This window comes from Astatotilapia calliptera, chromosome 8, assembly GCF_964374335.1.
Source record: "Astatotilapia calliptera chromosome 8, fAstCal68.1, whole genome shotgun sequence".
Classification (NCBI taxonomy): domain Eukaryota; kingdom Metazoa; phylum Chordata; class Actinopteri; order Cichliformes; family Cichlidae; genus Astatotilapia; species Astatotilapia calliptera.
The window spans coordinates 22,241,237-22,261,574 of record NC_137429.1 but is presented as its reverse complement, the minus strand read 5'-3'; the positions used below and the strand labels follow the sequence as shown (position 1 = coordinate 22,261,574).

General features: G+C 39.8%; 3 protein-coding genes across 4 annotated transcripts; all 3 read left to right on the top strand.

The window, feature by feature from the left end:
* The first annotated feature begins 42 nt into the window (after positions 1–42).
* Positions 43–5,517, top strand: xrcc6 (X-ray repair cross complementing 6). The gene is made up of 13 exons (XM_026177171.2): positions 43–180; positions 587–691; positions 1,582–1,694; positions 1,808–1,949; positions 2,197–2,448; positions 2,660–2,846; positions 2,940–3,126; positions 3,259–3,427; positions 3,778–3,939; positions 4,156–4,285; positions 4,458–4,558; positions 4,645–4,761; positions 4,945–5,517. Exons 2-13 carry the CDS (start codon positions 619–621, stop codon positions 5,142–5,144), a joined length of 1,833 nt encoding a protein of 610 aa, XP_026032956.2. The 5' UTR covers positions 43–180; positions 587–618; the 3' UTR covers positions 5,145–5,517.
* Positions 5,518–5,680: 163 nt separating this feature from the next.
* On the top strand, positions 5,681–10,533 carry LOC113027590 (uncharacterized). 2 transcript variants are annotated; one of them, XM_080305592.1, is made up of 8 exons: positions 5,681–5,825; positions 6,062–6,162; positions 6,527–6,604; positions 7,817–7,867; positions 7,977–8,027; positions 8,115–8,165; positions 8,408–8,458; positions 9,173–10,533. In XM_080305592.1, exons 2-8 carry the CDS (start codon positions 6,123–6,125, stop codon positions 9,949–9,951), a joined length of 1,101 nt encoding a protein of 366 aa, XP_080161718.1. In that variant the 5' UTR covers positions 5,681–5,825; positions 6,062–6,122; the 3' UTR covers positions 9,952–10,533. The 2 variants fall into 2 exon arrangements, with proteins under 2 accessions (XP_080161718.1, XP_026032959.2); XM_026177174.2 differs by having other exon boundaries at positions 5,692–5,825; positions 6,052–6,162.
* A 1,055-nt stretch (positions 10,534–11,588) lies between these two features.
* get4 (guided entry of tail-anchored proteins factor 4) lies at positions 11,589–19,467 on the top strand. The gene is made up of 9 exons (XM_026177164.2): positions 11,589–11,812; positions 12,747–12,825; positions 13,000–13,081; positions 13,420–13,569; positions 15,135–15,273; positions 16,432–16,572; positions 16,687–16,762; positions 16,993–17,065; positions 18,497–19,467. The coding sequence occupies exons 1-9, from the start codon at positions 11,673–11,675 to the stop codon at positions 18,583–18,585; spliced, it is 969 nt and encodes a 322-aa protein (XP_026032949.2). The 5' UTR covers positions 11,589–11,672; the 3' UTR covers positions 18,586–19,467.
* The last annotated feature ends 871 nt before the right edge of the window (positions 19,468–20,338 follow it).

Sequence of the window (20,338 nt, the reverse complement as noted above, 5' to 3'; positions counted from 1 at the left end):
CTTTAGGGTAAATAAACCCTGCGTTTTTAAACGGGATTGGCCAATACCTTAGATTGGCAGATAAACTGCCAATAGACGATAAGACATCCAGTAGGCGTTTGAACTGTGCTTGTTCACGTATCTGAACGCGCCAGTGATTAAAACTAGCCTGGACTTGTGTGCAGAAAGGAGAAGCACACGGTAAGTGACGGAATTCTCTGACGAAAACTGTATGTATTTCATTTATGTTGTAAGTTTAGGCTATCAATTTTCGTGCCTCATTAGACCCATAACATTGTTACATAGTTGGCTCCTAAATGGAAATGGCACGAAAAGTGGCTAATTACAAGCTAAGCTAGCTAACATTTGCTAGCTAAAGTTAAAAACATAGTTAATTAAACATTAGTAATGCGTTAACGAGACTGTTTTGAAATGCCTTGTCGTGTGCATAATAATTATTACCTGGTGAAAGTTGCACCATATGTTTATTTGTAGGAGTACATAGGATGCACTTTTTAAATACGCCACAGAAAAGCCTTCTGCCATTGATACTTTGTTTGAATCTAGTGTTGTAAATGCGGCAGTCTTTTATCCCTGGTTTTCACAGTAAATCCTGAGACGGGACTGAAGGCAGCACCAATGGCAGAGTGGAACGCCTACTACCAAAACGAGGATGAGGAGGGAGAGCAAGAAGAAGGGGAGCAGTCAGGGGGTAAAAGGAAAAACCGCTACTCAACGCTTATTTACACCGCTGTGCAAAAGTCTTGAGCCACCACTTATTTGTTTATATTTAGCTTCCTAAGAGCCCCACTTTGTTGTGTTTTGTGTAATAGCTTTCCAGGTTTTATGAAGGTCTTTCAAAGTTTTTCTTTAAACATTGGCTGCTTTCCCCCCTTTATTAACTCCAGTTCTTGAACCTGGCAATTTTCAGAGGAATGCTTTTAATTCTTAATTCACTTAACACTGACTTATAAATCATTCAGGTGTAGAAAGGCAACTAACAATAAAAGTTCAGCTGCAGAGTTAGGTGAGGCATCATCAATATGGAAGAACGGTCGTAAATCACAGCGGCATAGCTCCATATATTAAACGTCAGGGCTGATATAAGAGCATAAAATATAATACAACGTAGGCAGGTAGAAGTCAAGCCGAGCAAATGCGCCATCTTCCTGTCACAGTCAGGAAGTTTGAATGTTCTTCAAGAAGCCTGGAGAACTACTCCTAAAGACTACTTAATGAAATGACAAGAAACTTACCTTAGAGAGTTAGGGTTGTGTTGATGAATAAAAGTTGGCATACCAAATATTGACTTTCAAGTTTGTAAAATAGTATAAACTGACCTTTGTGAGAATACTTGCTTTATATACTGTATTTCCTTGTATCTTTGCACATGTTTCAATAAATGCTGCACCTGGCAAAAAGTCAAGAATTGAGGGGTGGCTCAGGATTTCTTAAATGATACTTTTGCTGTTATCACATTTTATTATCACATTTTAGTTATTAAAATCTACTTCAGCACAAGTAAAATGTTGGCATGTAGCATTGATACAAAAAGTGATACTGAAGTGACAACAGAATAAACCAGGTCTCCATCTTCAATAGGAGACTACAAAATTACAGGGAGAGACAGCTTGGTGTTCTTGGTTGATGCCTCCAAGGAGATGTTCATCAAAGGGGAAGACAGGGAACCCTCCAACTTTGATATGACCATGCAGGTGAGATGGCTGGTTATCTTTTTCTTTTGCTAGTTTTAATTTTATAGTAGTTATTTCGCTCTGCTTCGTATAGCAACCTTGTAACAATGATGGTTTGTGTGCTGCTCTTGTAGGTTGTGCGCACTGTGTACACCAGTAAGATCATCAGTAGCGACAGGGACCTGGTGGCTCTGGTTTTCTACGGCACAGAGCAGAGCAAGAACCCCAGAAACTCATTTAAGCATGTCTATGTGTACCATGATCTCAATGAGCCTGGTAAGATGCAGCTCTTTGAAACAAACACATAATTACACTTTATTTTGTTATTGTTTTGTTTCAAACACAAATGTAGGCAATCTTCTTATCTGCAGTTCTTTTTCCTCTTTTTTTTTCTTTATTTCAGACCAAAACTTCAAAAGAGCAGAGCAAAGCTGCAGTCAATATTGGCTCATACTTCCTCAGTAGTTTGTAAACTGCTGAACATATCTTTCTTATACCCTTGTCTGTCTCTTGCTTTGGACAGGTGCAAAGCGAGTCCAGGAGGTGGATGCTCTGCGGGGGGAAAAAGGTGCCAAGCTGGCGGCAGAGACCATAGGCAGTGGAGAGACATCATTAGGAGATGCTCTGTGGTGCTGTGCCAACCTCTACAGTGACATCAAGCTCCGCCTCTCCCACAAGCGGCTTATGATTTTCACGTGCAGGGATGAACCACACGGAGGCGACAGCGTGAAAGATCGACAGGCTCGCACCAAGGCCAGTGATCTCAAGGAGACTGGTGGGTCTAAAAGAAGCTATTCACGCAAGCCCTTTTAACTGTAAATTTTATCACTGCCGCTCTGCTTTTATAATTGATTAACTTTACCAGCCTTTCGGGTTTCTATCTTCTGCTAATTCTGCAAGTTCACATTATTTTACTGAAGTGTGATGATTTGTTATCATTGGTAATTGTGTATGTGGGCTGTCTTCCCTCGACCTTCTTCTTTTAGGCGTCGTTATTGATTTAATGCACCTGATGAAACCGGGGGGCTTCAACATCTCGCTCTTCTTTTGTGACATTGTAAGTCCACCAGAGGATGAGAGTGAGATGGGGCTGCAGCTGCAGCCTTCTGACAAGCTGGAGGACCTCCAGAAACGGGTGCGGGCCAAAGAGCTGAAGAAAAGAACCTTGGCAAGGCAAGCAATGGCTTTCTTTGTCTCCATAGCGTATTTATTTACCTTTTCCTCTTGGCTGTTCTTTACACTATCTATTCTTTCTGCTGTCTTTAGGTTAAACCTGTGCCTCGGGGAGGGCATAAATGTAGCCGTGGGAATTTATGCAACTGCTGTGGCAGCTCGCAAACCAGGTTCCATCAAACTTTACAGGGAAACCAACGAGCCAGTCCGCAGCAAAACTCGAACCTTCCACACCCAAACTGGCAGTCTGCTGCTGCCCAGTGAGATAAAGAAAGCCCAGGTAATGAAAATCTCGTGATCCCAATCGAAAGCAGTGCTATGTTTATTCCATTATTTGAGTGCTTTTTATTTTTATTTTTTTAAGATTTAACTTACACATGAAAACTCCACTTTATCTGTGTGTGTTGTGTAGTATTATGGTGGTAAAGAGATTGTGATGGAGAGGGACGAGGTGGATGCCATTAAGAAGTTTGATGACCCTGGATTGTTTCTGATTGGATTCAAACCGATGGAAAAGCTCAAACTGCTTCACCATATCCGGCCTGCTGTCTTCCTCTATCCTGAGGAGGATGAGGTGAAAGGTAGAACTGTGTGTGCAGTCTGATTTAATTCTAGGAAGGAAGAATAAAACCACCACAGTGTTGACTCTGGATATTTCTAAATATTTTTTCAAATAAAGGTCATAGTCAACTTAACTTAAGTTTCACTCATCTACACCCTGCATGCAAAGACTCTTTGTTCCAAGAACGCTGAGTTAAAGCTGAGTTATTTGATAAAATAAAATAGAATTGATGATGGGTTTAAAGTAAAAGCTTTAATTAAATTGTAAGCAGCTATAAAAATTGTCTGTTCAGTCATAGTAAATGTGGATCTCATTGATACTGAATCAGATATCCTGTGATTTTTATTTATTTATTTATTTTTACTCAAGGCAGTTCATGTCTGTTCTCCGCCTTGCTGAAGAAGTGCAGCGAGAGGAACGTGTTCGCTCTGTGCCGTTTCATCTCCCGCAGAAACTATCCACCTCGGTTTGTTGCCCTATTGCCTCAGAATGAGGAGCTCGGCGAGGGGAAAGTACAGATTACACCACCAGGTAATGTGGTGCTGGGGTCAAGATGGCTAATTACATTTAATTATTTTAGCTTCTTTAAGTGCAACTTCAGAGTCTTTACAGCTTTTAGCAAAAATAACTAAATTTTACAGTAATACAGAGAACTCGCAAATACATAAATATTACTTAAACATTTGAACTTAGTTGTGTGTAATTAACTGCAGTGTGACGCGTCTTGTCTGCTCATGACTTTACCAGGTTTTAACGTCATCTACCTGCCGTTTGCCGATGATTTGCGGACTCTGGACCCTCCGCAGTTTCCCTCGGCCTCACAAACACAGGTGGACAAGATGAAAGAGATTGTCTCCAAACTCAGGTTCAAATACAGGTAACTCTAGAGCCCTTTTTTTTTTTTTTAACAGGGAAAACTGAGGAGTTATATCAAATTTCATAAAACTAACAACAAGAAGTACTCTGGTTTATAGCAGAGTCATGCATTTCCTTTTTTTGTTTTTTGCGTAACCACTAATATTATTTTCACACTCTGTAATGTCATGCAGGAGTGAAGGTTTTGAGAACCCAGTCATCCAGCAGCATTTTAGGAACCTGGAGGCCTTGGCTCTGGATATGATGGCTCCAGAGGAAATTGAGGATCTCATCAGTAAGATGCAGACCTAAACACAGATCCCAGTTTCCTTTTGTGGCTGCTAGAGTAATTCTGCTCATCGCGCTCTTTCTCTTCCTCAGTGCCAAAGGTTGACCAAATAGACCAGCGTCTGGGTCCTCTGGTCCAGGAGTTCAAAGATCTGGTCTACCCTGCCTACTACAATCCAGAGAGCAAGCCACCTGCCAAACGCAAAACAGGTCAGAGCATGAACCATCAGTGAAACTACGTAAAGTTATGTGCTAGTATGTGTTGTGAATTACATCCCAAGCAAAATGTTTCCAGGTAGTCAGATTGACTTATTAATAACTTGCATCATTCAGTAGTTCGGGAATTCTGTGATTTGATAAATCTGATTATTCTTTTACTCCATGAACTCGCAGCTGATACTGGAGGTGGAGCTGAGAAGAAGCCCAAAGTAGAGCTGACAGAAGATGAGTTGAAGGCCCACGTGCAGAACGGCACTCTGGCAAAGCTGACCGTGCCCGTTCTAAAGGACGCCTGTAAGCAATTTGGGGTTCGAACCACTGGGACCAAGAAGCAGGAGCTGATAGATGCTTTGATTGCCCGTTTAGGCTCATGAGGAGTCTACACCAGTCTTAATCCACAACAGCTTTGCACAAAGTTCTGGTTAATTTTTGAATCTGTTTGAGCAGTCATCATGTATGGTTCCTGTGCTTGTTTTAAACTCGCTACACGGCCCTCACATGGACCAGACGCTGTGTTTTCCCGTTGGGCTTGATTAGATAAGAATAGCGTGACAGCCCCATTATGTATAAATACTGTTTGAATGTTTTAAAAAAACTGTCATTCTGTTGTGATCAAGCACTCACTCCAGTGGTGTTTGAAATGATAAAGAAGTCTAGAAGCATTGGAATACACTGATCTTATAAATACTGTAACTAGTGGTGACACTTGATGGCGTTGCATTTGCATTAATAAACTGTTTTATACTACTCACCTGATTCCTTTTATTTACATAATCACGCAGGTTAGTTCACCGTAAGCTGCATTTCTAGTTCATGTTGCACAAAAAAAGGTGTGTCCCAGGTCAAACTGCATGATCAGCATTCCTGGGCCTCGTCATTGATTTGTTTTGCTGCATAACAAAAAGGAAGTACTGTTCCTGAGGAGGGCAGGCCTGCGCAGGCTAATACTTGCGAAAAAGCAGGAAGAAGAAATTAGAGTTTAAACCCCATGTGAGTTGTACTGACAGTCTCAAAGCTGATGTCACTTGGAGGGCGATTATCTGGCTACACATCAGGTAAAAGCTGTTCATGAGCATTTTGCTGTCGATAAAGCTCAAAAAGGACTTACCGGTAACAACATTATGTTGTTTGGTTTTTCAGCTCTGTCTTGTAGTCTAGACACCTATTAATCAGAACCCTTTCCTTTTATATCAGATGAGTTTTTATTGTTATAACTGAACACTTAGGAAAATTACATAAACATTGCAGCGTTTTTCAAGCAGTTTGTTTAACCTGTGTTAGCTCTGAGCAGAAGTGGTGCTGCCTGTTCTTCTTACCTTCACACCAACTACAGCGTTCCCATCTGCTGAGACATGGAGTGTCAGTGTGAGAAAGACACCCCTGAGGATGCAGGTAGGCAAAATATACATAAAAAAATAAAAATTTACACACAAAAAATATGATATTGACTTTTTTTTTAAATTTATTGGTCTTTTTTTAGTATCATATTCTGATGCATCTTTATTTCTGCAAAATGTATGTTACATGTAAAGTGTTGAGTTCAGGCATTGTAGTTTGCGGTCTTTACAGCCAAGTTAAGTCTTAAAAATAAGTGTAAACAATCAAAAACCATGAGACACAGCTTTCTTGGGATCCTTCAGGGGATTTCATTTCTATTTTTTTTTCTAAATGTGGGTGAAAGGCTAAACTGATGCTAAGTTGTGAACAGCTCTGCACCGCTAATGTCATGTTTGCCTCCCTGCCTTCTCCTTGATAGGCTGGTGGATGAACACCAACAGTGTCCAGATGGGACTTTTTACCGTGGTGGGGTATCTTCTCTACAGGTTCTCACAGAGTCAGTCACACAGCAACACCCACACGTGTTCTTTTTAATGACTTTTACTGATTCTAGAAAATAAATAATGAATCTGTAATAGGGAACTATTTTCAGGTAGTAAACAGATGTTTTTAAATCTTACTAGTCTTTTTTTCCATTTCTTTTTCTTTTAAACTTCTCCTGCCTCAACTCGGTACCAAAGGACTCACGGACCGGTACCGGTCCGAGGCCCGGGGGTTGGGGACTGCTGCTGTAGACAGTCTATAGGCTCCTCTTGTTAGCTGTTTTCTTTTATTTATTTATTTTTTATATCTTTTATTTTAGATCTCACATTATTATCTGAGTGGTTGTCATGCCAGACCTGACAGGGTGTGAGGGCCAAGTTATCGAAAGACAGGAGATAAGGGGGGTGGAGGGGGTAATTGCGAGTAACATACCGCAAACATACGACACACTAGTCTAAATCTTTAAACCGAATCAATAACCTGTCATCTGAACACTTAAATGATTCAAAATAGGACAGAGACTAGAATGAGAGAGCGTATTTCTCCTATACTGGCTTCTCTTTACTGGCTGCCAGTTAAATGCATAATCAAATTTAAAATCCTTCTCTTGGCATGAAGATCATAAATAATCAGGCCCTGTTCAATTTAATTCAATTCAGTTAAATTCAACTCAACTCAGTTTTATTTATATATCACCAAATCACAACAGTAATCTCAGGCATTTTCTGACAATAATAGAGAAAACCTCAACAATCAGAACAACCCCTTATGAGCGAGCATTTGGCAACATCGGGGAGGAAAAACTCCCTTTTAACAGGAAGCAACCTCCATCAGAACCAGGCTCAGAGAGGGAGACAGGACAAAAGATATACTGAATCATCTCTTAGTTATGCAGCAATATGCTTAGGATGCTGCAGACTTCCCATGATTCAATGAGTGTTTCGTCTTTAATCAGCTGTTTTCTCTCTGTGTGTTCATACACCACTCAGCATTTCATTATTAGTCACTGTTCATCTCTTGCTCATGTCTACAGTGTCTTTTGTCCTGTATCAGCTGATTGAATGTAGAGTTTGATCATAGTAAATCCAAAAGAGACAAATAAAAGAGGGCAGTATGGATCCTACAGTTATGGCATATGAATAAATCCATGTTCATTATAGAAAATTATTATCACACTATTATTATCACACTCTGCGATACTCATTCTAGCCACACTTCCCTGCAGCTCTCCCAGCTCTGATTCGATGGCCGATTCGTCTCTTTTGTTCTTTAACTGGTGAGTTTATCTAAGCTAATACTTCACTTTGACTTCCAAGTTTCAGGACAAAACCAGCAAAATGAAACTGAGTTAATTCATGCACACTGATTATTTCCTTTCCCTTCAGGTCTGTCAGCTCTTTGGGGGTGGATAAGTCGGCTTGTGGGAACCCTCCGAGGTATAAAGCACATCCCCCATTTTACCATTTAAAACAAAATCTGTTAAACAGGAGCTGACTTTTTCCACTCCATGTCTCGTGTCTCAGTAATCCAGACCTTGTTTAAGTGGCTGTCTCGGATTTGGCGCTTTTTAGCCAGTAAGTATTTCTCGTATCTTTGTTGGATTTTGTTTTCTCTTCACTGCGTGTTGCAAATAGGCTTTTTCGGAGAGAGCGTAAAAGAAAACGTTTAGAATCTGAGTGGCTATCAGAGGACGTGACCCAGCAGTGCAAGGAGACATGTGACAGCAGTTTAAAATGTGAAGGCATCACAGCTGTTTCTGTGATACATGCGAGTAATTACAACACTAATGTAAATTTCTGTCTGCTTGCTTCCTCAGCATTTTCCTCAAGGTTCAAGTGGATCGCTGCTGTCATCAAAGCCATCAACAGTCAGTTTGTTGTCTTTTTTATTAGCTATATTTAGCTACATACTCTATATATCAATATGTATTTGTTCATTTTTTGTAGTTTGTTTTTGTGCTTTTATGGGATTTGTCTCACAAAACGATCAATGGTCTCAGAAGCTAGTGGTTTTACAGAATCAACCTTATGAGAGGTTTTCTGGTATGTTTAAGAACTCTCATTCAAAACTCCTTCAGTTTCAGGATATTTCAGGTTCTTGCGTCCTTATAATGCCCATTTTGCATTATAAGGATTATGGAGTGATTCATTTTTCTGAGATATATTTCTTGTTGTACTTGCAAATCTGTTCAGGATCATTATCCTGAGCACAAGATCCACTTTCAGCTCAGCCTCGGGTTTCAGACAAATGGTCTTACACTATCTCTCAAACTGGCCTAAAGCGTTCACTGATGTGACACAAAATTCATTCTTATGTCACTGACTGTATGTAAGTGAGGCAGCGATGTGCCCTCTTTTCCTGAATCACCATCTTTGGCATGTATTGTATTGTTTTCGGCAGCAAATATTGTTATTCCACACAAGTTCTTAAGGCTCTTCTTATAAATTTCCCAACTGAGAAAATGAAAAAAAAAAAGAAATTTTAGATCATCAGATTGAGCTCTTTTTGATTTAGAATCACAGCTTTACCCCATAAGGCTTTTTTTTTTTAATTCTAAAATAATATTGTATTATCTCTGTAGATTCATCCAGAGACGGGTCTTTGAACTCACAGAATGATCAAGTCATTAGCAGCTTACTGAACCAAATGCTTGATCCCTCTGGTGGCAGCATTCCCAAGAAACCAGGTCTCAGGCTGGTCCTCCTGGGGCTTCCTGGTGGAGGACGGACTTCCTTAGCAGATACTTTAATGAACAACAGTGAGAGAAGCACCAAAAGGGTTCCTCTAAAGGAGAGTACTGTGCAAAGGGACTTTATAGATGGTAGAGAACTTATAGTAATTCAGACCCCAGATCTTTTGGGGACGTCACTAGGGAACAAAGAGAGAGCACTGGAAGTTCTGAGGAGTGTCCAGCTCGCCAGTCCCGGACCACATGCCTTTCTACTGGTGATGCGTGCTCCAGGCTTCACCAAGGGGGCTGAGCAGGATGCTGCCCAAGCAGTCCAAGCCACAATGGAACTGTTTGGTGTGGAAGTCAAGAAGTACATTATCCCAGTGCTCACTCGTGCAGACCGTCTGGGTCGAAGGAACACTTTAGATCAGCTGCTTGATGCAGATGCTGGAAATCTGAAAAGGGCTGTGGCACTGTGTGGCCAGAGGCCTGAGCTGGTGGATAACAGTCCCGACCGCCCTGCAGAGGAAAGAAGTGTTACACGCAGGCAGCTGGTGGAGCGTGTGATGGAGGTAATGGAGCTGAAGGGGCATTTTGTCCACGAGCTACAGAGAAGAGAAGACCACATGAGGGAGGTGCTGCTGGCTGATATGACCTCTGCACTGGCTAAAAGACTGGGATATATGTAGAGAGAGAAGAGAAGAAGAAAGGGCATTATGTGCAACAAGTTGGAAAGATGGTGGAGGTGGAGGTGTTTGCCACTGTTCAGTAGTGGACAGTGGTATGTATTATAGTTTCCAACATACCCTAGATTGTTTAAAAATATATTTCATATCAATTTTTATATTCTTAATTAGATTAATCCATCAATTTTTCATCACTTTGTGTTCTCCAGACGGCTGTTTACAGCTACTAAATGCTTAAATGTTTACTGTTTACTTTTCTCAGCAAAGTACTAATTGCTGATTATGTGGCCCAAATATTTAGCTGTAGCTGTAGATGATAATTTGTCTACCTGTGATGCATAAAAGTCACTGTTTGGAGAATTAGCATTTTAGAAATGAATATTTTATCAAATTTACTTCTGTTGTTCATTCTTCTTCCATAATTTAAGTGGGGGAAAAAACTACAAAACCTACAAAAATATATAAAAATTTTAAAGAACTAACTTGTCTGTCACTTATAGATAGATAACAAATAATTGTACGCCTAAATATGATAACATGATAATATGATAACAAATAAATGTACTCTTAAATATACTCATGAAACAACAATTACTTAAATTTTTCAAATGTATGGCTGTCAGTCAACTGTGGTTACCTAGCTTTGATAAGTAAAATTTTCCACAGACTTCTCTTGATAATGTAGCTAAAATGATGATAATGAATATAAGAATAGTGAAGCAGAGTTAGTTACATCAAATATTCAATACACTATGTGCTCTTATACTTTCACTCCCAAAAACTACAGTCAGAGTCACCAAGTATGCCAAATGTCATCTGGCTAAATAAATCCCATTAATACTAATATATTGCTATAGACTCAAAACCACAACAAGAAAAAGTTGTAATAGGATATAAGGACATAGGATTAAAGCCCATAAAATGTTTAAGTATTTTGTAGTTTACATGGTCTGAGAGGCACCTGGACCCCTACACCTCGTCTATTTTCAGGTTCCAGATTTATTCCAGATTCAAGTGTATTAAGACGCGTTTTTGACTGTTAAAAAAGTTGAGTGACAGATACAAGTAACTTAAGCTGTTCGGAAATATGAAATGATCCTCCTGTTGTTGTAATTACAGCAAATATCTATAGAAATGTTCTATCTGTTAAGTCTTTCTCTCTGATCTTTCCTGATTAGTAATGTTTCTCATATAACTTTCTACAGACACTAGAAGAACAGTAACAGTACAGTCTGTAAGCATAACACATATCAGAGAGCTGGCAGAGAGATGGGACACATATTGAGCATCTCTGCCACTCTACAAAACTATGATTTATTTATTCTTCACTATAAATCCCGTTTTCAAGTTTTTCTCCAAATCTAAATAACTCAATCTGTTATAGTAATTAACAGTAATTAATCAATTAAAGTCCGGCATCGGGATGCAAATATGTTACTTACTATCCAGGCATTTAATAATATATGCCAAAAAAAAAACCGGTGAATCTCTTTTTTTAAAATAATGTTTTTATTTTCCCTACAATTAACCTCGTTACCGTGTTGCCTCAAGCATCCTCTGCTGGTTACAAAAAGGTTTCAAAACTTTTCATGCTTCCATAATATTTACACCTACTGCGATACACCAGCTACGGCAAGCGACGAGGGTCCATTAAGTTTAAAGCTTTCCGGGTTCACCCTGTCAACGGTCGCTGGGTGTGCTGCTGCTGCTACGGAGGAGCAACGATGTCGGAGCAGGAGTCTCTGAGGTGCTCCAGTGCCAGAAACCGTGGAGGCGTACAGAGGGTGGAAGGAAAACTGCGAGCCAGCGTAGAAAAGGGGGATTATTATGAAGCACATCAGATGTACAGGACTTTATTTTTTAGGTGAGACTTCGTTTTTACGCTTGTTCATTCGGTTATAATTGCCGTTTGGCTTCGAGGCCTGCCTGTTCCAGATCATTCTGCTGTCAACCTTGCTTCTACACCTGACTGTCTGTGATTGGTCTGCTTTCACAGCGGGCCCACCCACTCTTCGTGATCCTTGTGTTTGTTTGGACGGTCGCGTTTTCCATCTAGTCTCAAAACGGGACTGCTAACTAATGCTAGTTAGCCAGCTATGTGTTTGCTTTTGATGGCTGAAGTGTAGTTAGCTACCCGGACAATGCCTACCACAGATATTCTGCTTTTATGTGTAACTTGAAAGTCTCTTTATTCGTACATAACCGAATCTAGCGGCTAACTATTTTAGTAACTGCTGAGGTTGCAAAAACTTGTTAGTTGAAGATGTCCGGCTGAGTTAGCCAGTTAGCAACATTCTGCACTGTCGCGGTCTGGACCGAGATGGCTGGACGTGTTAACGCTAGCAAACGTGTCTTCATTCACAGCCTGTCCATTTAGAGACCTGAATAAGCCTAAGCGTTTGTTGAGTGTTCCAGTTTTTGTCATAAAAGCTCAGTCTTAACTCCCTGCTCCAACACTATGAAATCTGAGCTCTATTTAGTGCAATAACATTATTAGTCAAGGTGCAATACTGCTTAGCTCCGTATCACCAGCTTTTAATTAAAAAAAAAAGGTTCTATAAACCTATTTGAATCCAATTTGAAAACGTTCTTTCTCTCACAGTGGGTGAGTTTTGGCCTGCTCATTCACTGGTTTTCATGATTGAAGTGTTAACACCTGGAAATAAAGGGAGTCTAAAATATTGTTTTCCTTCATTGATACCTGCTGTGAAAAAGAAGGGAAGCAGGACTGAGCTAGTGTGCCTTGGAAACGGATAGTGTCATCTCTTGTGTAATACTGATACTCTGTCTTGCATCAGGTACATGTCACAGGGGAAACATGCGGAGGCCAGGGAGCTGATGTATAACGGAGCATTGCTCTTCTTCAGCTACAACCAGGTACATGCAGCACTGAGTTTGTTAGAAAGCAAATAATTTTGGCTGTAATAATTGATTTGTTTTGTGTAATTATAATATTTTATAGTAGATCATTAACCCAAGTTCCAGACAGTTCCTGACGGTGTAGATTTAAAAAAAAAAAAAAAATTACACTTGCTGTGTTTTGGTTTGCAGCAAAACAGCGCAGCAGATCTGTCCATGCTGGTGCTGGAGGTTTTGGAGAAATCTGAGACAAAAGTTGAAGATGAAATATTAGGTGGGTGCAAGACTTTGTGTTTTAAAGTTCATCTACAAGACTTCTTGTAAATAGTGGTAAATACATTTTTTCTATTGAAATAAATATTACCAAACTAAAATCACATATAGAATATGTGCAGCTTATCAAACATATCCTGATCATTAACTGCTGCAATAGCTGAACTGTGGATTTGTGCTTCATATAATAAATAATTGATCAGCTAAATCTCACTTCTCTATCTGTGTGTATAACTGATCGCAAATGATGTAGCAATAAATCCTCATGATAGTCAAAGAAGTCTGCACAACAGGGCATTTCATTTATATTTCTCTGATTTATTTATTTATTTTTTTAAGAATGTCTGGCTAACCTGTTCAGCCAGATGGACCAGAACTCTCCAGAGAGAGTAGCATTTGTTTCCAGAGCCTTGAAATGGTCCACAGGAGGGTCTGGCAAGTTGGGTCATCCAAAACTACACCAGCTGCTTGCTGTCACTTTGTGGAAAGGTAAAAGTTGATCATGTTGATTATGTAGCGCAGAGAGTAGAAGGTTTTTAAATGTACGTATTAAGATATCAGTAGGCACCATCGGTTTACTGATAGTCTGTGAGATATATTGATTAGTAACAGTGAACCCATGACTGCAAAGTAATAATTAATGCCAGATTGCACACTTTGTCAATGGCTGATTGGCTTGATCAATAAAAAACATACAAAATGTTTCGATGCACATACACACTAGATTTAATTGTGGGTGTGTATGATGTCTAGACTACTCAGAGAAGACACACAACACCCTATTCCAAAAAAATTGGGGCTCTGTGTGAAATGTAAATAAAATCAGAATGCAATGATTCACAAATCACACAAGTACATATGTTATTTACAATCGAACATAGAAAACATATCAAGTGTTTAAACTGAGAAGAACTATTTTAAGAAAAATATTAGCTCATTTTGAATTTGACGGCAGCAACACATCTCCAACAAGTCTCCTCGAGCTGAGGAGAGCAGTTCTTTGACTCTTGGGAGAATGTTAGCAAAAGGGTCCCATTCTTGTCTTATAGAGATTCCAGCTGCTTTATAGTCCTGACTGTTGCTGAAGTTTTGCTTCATGAAGCACTAAATGTTTTCAGTTGGTGAGAGTGTAATGTACTGCAGGCAGGACAGTTCACCACCTACATCTTCTTCTAGTAAGGAGCCATGCTGTTGTAGTAGTAGTAGCTGCAGTTTGGCATTGTCTCACTGAGATATGCAAGGCCTTCGATGTAAAAGACATCCAGATGGGAGCATATGTTGCTCTAAAATCTGTACAGATAGATGAGATATTCAAAGTGTTCACAGCTTTACACTTAAGAACATTATTTTGACATTGTTACACAAGTTGTAGACTGTTTTTTGCAGATTGGTGAAACTCTGCCAATCTTTACATACTTTACTCTGCTTCTCTAAGATGCCCTTTTTAAAACCCAATCATGTTACTGACCGCTTTCCAGTTAGTTTAGAAAATATTCCTCTCACTGTTTCTTTTTGTGCCACTTGCATTTCCAGCCTTTTGTTGCACCCTTTCCAACATTTTTGTTGAAAAGGGTGCAACATCCAATGTCTTTAAAACACCTTTGAGACATTTTAACTGCCATCAAATTCAAAATGAACTAATCTTTTAAAACAATGGTGCATTTTTTTTTCATTTCAAACAATGGCTATTCTATTTTAAATAAAAGGAGTTTGTGGGTTTATGAAATCCCTGCATTTTGTTTTTATTTATATTATACACAGTGTTTCAACTTTTTTGAAACTGGGTTTAAAATTCAATAGCTTTGTATGTGTTAAAACATAGTGTCATATCACAAGGTCAGAGTGTGTCCTTATTCTAGAAACACGGGGCATTTGCTCCTTGTATCAGTCCGTCTTGACTAATTATGCTCGCATGACATCTTCTGTGTATAATGACATCCTGTTTGGTGTCTTTCCTGGTAACGTTGTTTTGTTTTGCTTGCTACATCATTACTGTCCTGATGTTGCCATCTTGGAAATTAAGATGTTGTTGTATTTTTCTTTTAAATCGTCAGAGCAAAACTACAGTGAGTCTCGTTATCACTTCCTGCATTCCTCTGACGGGGAGGGCTGTGCACACATGTTGGTGGAGTATTCAGCATCACGAGGCTTCCGCAGTGAGGTTGACATGTTTGTGGCGCAGGCCGTCCTACAGTAAGTGAACTGTCACCTTGTCACATTCTCAGATGCAAAATTAGGAAACGGGGAGGGAGCTAAATTTAAGTCTGTGAAGGTTCTCAGTCATCCAGGTCATCGAGCTAAATTTAACAGTGGGGTTTTTTTTTTGTTTTGTTTTGTTTTTTGGAAAGCTGAGTTTGATTTCATTAGCTAAACCCCAGATCTGTTTGATCAAGACATCAGAGAGAGCTCCAAGGAGGCCAAATACAACACAAAGTCTCACATTTTCAAAAAAAAAAAAAAACATCTTGATGATCTCCAAGACTTTTGGGAAATATTCTGTGGTAAAACTAAGACAGCATTTCATAAAAAGTTCATACCAACAGTCACGCATGGTGGTGGTAGTGTGATGGTCTGGAGCTGCTTTGGCGCCTGCATGACTTGCTGTAACTGATGGCACCATGAATTCTGCTTTCTCCTGAAGGAGAATGTTCGACCATCAGTTCATGACTTGAAGCTCAAGTACACTTATGCATCCCATCTCTGAATGATTAAACATAAATGAATAAATAACTCAATAAGTCACGGTTTTGGAGTGTCCTAGTCAAAGTTCAGACTAAAATCTGATTGAGATGTTGGGCATGACACTAAACAGGCAGTTATGACAAATGCTTGATTGCAGGTCTTGCAGCCAAAGATAACACAACCAGTTATTAGGTTAGAGGGCAATTCATCTGTGGTTTTCTAATGTTTCTGATTGGAGTAGGTGGCACTCATAGGAATCCTTTTGTGCAGAAGAGTCACATGACATGCATTTTTATGTGAGTGACCAAGCGCAGAGTCTGAAACAGAAATTCCACCTTAACAGAGAAATTTGATGACAGTGCTAGTGATTCCTGTTATAAACGGGGGATTTAGGTTTTGTTGAACCAGCTAAATGCAAAAAAGCCTAGCTGTGTGGAGCTTGGTTTGCAGTTTACCCCTCAGGAGTATTGAGTATAGTGTCGGTGTTCAGAAGCGGTAGAAATGGAGAAAATGGTACTGACGCATCCATCTCCAACATGTCGACCAGCAGCTGCATCTATTTTTAGTCTGTCAGCCATTTCTTCAAAGAGGCTTTGAGCATCATTTACCTTTATTATCATGCCATCTCCATAACTCTCCCTTTCTTCTCTCAACTCTCAAACCCTCCAGGTTCCTCTGCTTAAAGAACAAAAACAGCGCTTCCGTGGTGTTCAGCACGTACACAGAGAAACACCCGTCCATAGAGAGGGGCCCTCCTTTCGTGCAGCCTCTACTAAACTTTATCTGGTTTCTGCTGCTGGCAGTGGACGGGTGAGGACAGATGTTGGGATTGTTGAGTTTGCTTATCATGCCTGACAGAAGTAAGCTTAAAAATATCAGTGAATTGTTTTCATCATTTAGATGCTTTTTGTTTGTTTTCTTTAGGGGTAAATTAACAGTTTTCACAGTGTTATGTGAGCAATATCAGCCTTCCCTGAAGAGGGATCCCATGTATAATGAGGTGAGTGTTGAGCTGCAGCTTCTACTGTTTGTCTTTGCCCAGAATGTATGTAACAAATGACTACGCCATGTGCACTAGGCTAACTTAACCTTTGAATTCATTTGGTTAAAGATGTTGGAGAAAGTCTGTCATTGAAGTCGCATCATGGGGTTAAACTGCCTGTAAACACAGACTCTACTCAGGTGTAATCCTCTCTTCCTCTCTCTCTTGACATTTTTGTGACTCCTCAGTATCTCGACAGAATAGGACAGCTTTTCTTTGGCGTTCCACCCAAACAGTCCCCATCGTATGGCGGACTACTAGGTGAGTTGGCAAACACAACTGATGTGTATATACACACACACGTTAATAGACTTACCAGCAAGATGAAGAGAAAAACTGATAGCGATGTTTTTCATCACCAGCTACTTTTGAATGTGATGCTACCAAGAAACTACCTGAAGCGTCTGCATCATTTATGAAGGTGCTTCAAAAGCTATTAGACAAGATGTAAAATAACAGGCAGCTTAATTAAAGGAACTGTTTGTAGTCGTGACTCTTACCCATGTAGAATGTAGGCTGTCTGACCTGGTTTTAACCCCCAGGAACTTGTATGTTTAAAAAAAAAAAATGAGGGGAATATCATCACTGTAGTTTCAGTGGCCACATGGACATAAACACTTTGTGTCACCAGACCACCAAAACAGTTTAAAAAGCTGGATATTAACCTTATCCGTTTCTATTTGAGATTTCTATTTCTCTTTTTTACGTCTCTGTTGGAATTTGAAGTAGGAGACTAATAAGGTGGCAGATGCTCTGACAGAAGGAGGCTTGTGGCCAAATACGAAAGAGCAGAAATGGAGACCGTGATGGATGGCTCAGCTTACCGCTGGAAATGTTTAATCCAAATCTTTTAAATTATTAAAGTTTAAATGTTTTCCTGCAGTTGTTTTTTGTGTTCCTTGTCAGTAAAATAAAGATATATTTCACCTTAGGGCTGTTCGATATAACGATATATATCGGATGATGATATAAAAACACCTATCGTTTCATTTTACGCTATAGTTTGTTTCGTGGTGTCGCAAAATAAACTGTTTACGGCAATATTTTTTTCATCGTTTTGATGGTCACTGTAGCGGCTATATTAATTTCTTAAAGTTCTCTCTTTCTCTTATGTTTAATATAACCACACTACGGAGGGACAAGCGCCTGTTTTTATGCGTTGTTGTTAGCAACAATGACAGTAAAACCATTGCGTGTCTACTTGTTTCCACATAAACCTTTCACAATAAAGCTCAAGATTCTGTTGAGACTTTTCAAAATAAACTGAGTCACGTAAAAGTATGCAGAGTACTTACGGATGAGAAGCAAAAAGCCATCAGGTGCTAAAAAATAAATGTTAGACTCAAACGTTAGAACAGGCTTTTTCCCGCAGCACGCCGTGTAATAAATACTCTCAAAGAAACGGCGGCTGTTACAACTTATGTCTAAAAATGTATAGTTTGATGCATCAGTTAAAACACTCGACTCCAGCTACACGACACCCAGCTGGAAACACTTTACACAAGTCGAGCTGCCTGCGATTCACAGAATTTACAGAAAATGTTACATTTCTGTGATTTATATCGTTATCGGGACGATAGATGTCTTATGACCAAAATCTCATATCCCGATATATCGCACAGCCCTATTTCACCTCAGTTGGCTTTGCAGCAGCCTTCGAAAGAATGATGATTGCTGTTTTGCACCTTGCAGGCAATCTGCTGAACAGCCTGATGGGTTCGGGTGAGGAGGATGATGGAACTGAAGAACCTCCAGAGGACAGCCCCATAGAATTAGACTGAGCACGCAGCCTGGGACGAGGGAATCAAGAACAAACACACGAAAAATAATGAATAAGACCACCCAGCCTCCTTCCTTCAGGTCCACCGCGGGGTCAGGGCACGGTGGTGGTCTGTGATTTCAGAGGTGTGCTGTTTAACAGAAACATCATCTCTCAAATCATCCAGTCAAAAAAAAGCAAGAAAGAAAAACTATTGGACCGGCAAAACAAACAAATACAAAAAAAACACCCCCGTCAGCACTGCCTGGACTGACAACGCCAAACTGCAAACTGTTTTTGTGTTGAACTGTTATATACAATTATTTTAATCATCATTTTTGTTCTTTAAGGGTGTAAGATTTTTAAACAAGACATCACAACTGTCCTCTCTGCTTGTGAAAACCTGCTCCTAGGAGGTAGTTGGAGTCTCAGTGGAGAGGACAGCATCACAAGTCTGTCTCCATGACATAATGTCGCAGATAAGAGGGTTTAGTTGACTCACAGCAAGTCTCCAACTTGCCACGGTATAGCTGCTGTTGGCGTTTTTCAACTTATTCCATTACAGGTTTCTTCTTCATCTTCTTCTCTCAGTAGGATATTAAATTATGCTTTTTAGTTGAGGTCAGGTTTCAGCATCTCATCTGCGGTTTAATGGACATTTAAAAAAACAAACAAACCCCATCAGAGCTCTGAAGTTATTATCAGAGGTCACGTTGCACCTTAAACATCCACCAAACAAACCATTCTGCAGTGTCATTTCTGTTGTGTAACACTACTGCAAACACACAGCTGTCTGTATCAAACGGCTCCGTTGTTGTGTGGTTCAACTTTTTGCCCTATGCTGGCTGAACTGCTGCTGAGTTGCTTTAAATCTCCAAGATGAATTCTGCCGCCCCCCCCCCCCCCCCCCCCAAAAAAAAGAGAATTAAAAAACCCTCGGATTTGACTTTTTGTTCCAACTGCAAGACATCAAATTTTAAAGCACTTACACAGCTGCAAAAGTGACCTTTTTTTATGAAAGGAGCGAAATCGGACACTGTGAAACGAACGTTTGTTAGACTTAAACTTGCATCGCATGTTGTAAATTGCTAATATTTAAACCAGCTGCTTCACTCTCGTTCTCGCGCCTCTGTTTTAGGTCCGAACCAGGTTTTTCTTGGAGGCGGTGAAACATCAGTTCAGCCGGTGCGAAATAAGAAGCATGATTCATTCAGTAGCTGCTGCTTATCAGTGTTAAAGTCATCAGCCCTCGGAGAGCACAGCGTTCTTGTCTTTTACTCACATTGAGAACTTCTCATTGTGACTTGTGATAACTTCAGGTCTTGTCAGTCTGTTTTTCGAAGTCCCAATTGTGCTCCATGTTATCTGAAAACACCTTTTTCAGCCCTGATTATTTGAAAAAGGTGTGCAACACTTTTCCTTCAATAAATGGCAGAAAAATTGGAATGTCTACAGGTCTTCCAGTGTAAAGTAATCTTTATTTGGTTAAACATTTTTCTTCCCATCAGCAAAGAAACAGATTTTAATCCACATCTCCGTCGCTTTTTTTAAAACTGCAAAAAAATAAAGCGTCTCTGCTCTCTGAGGGCTGTTCTAGTTTACTTTTATGTAGTTACGTGTTGGGCTGTGGAAGTCCTAAAAGGCCAATATTAATAATAAAATAAAAAGAACAGCAAATAACCAATGAAATACATTAAAAAAAACAAACATTAAATGGTCTGATAATTCAATACATTAATTTCTGGGGAACTTCAGTTTTTGTGTTTTTTGCATTT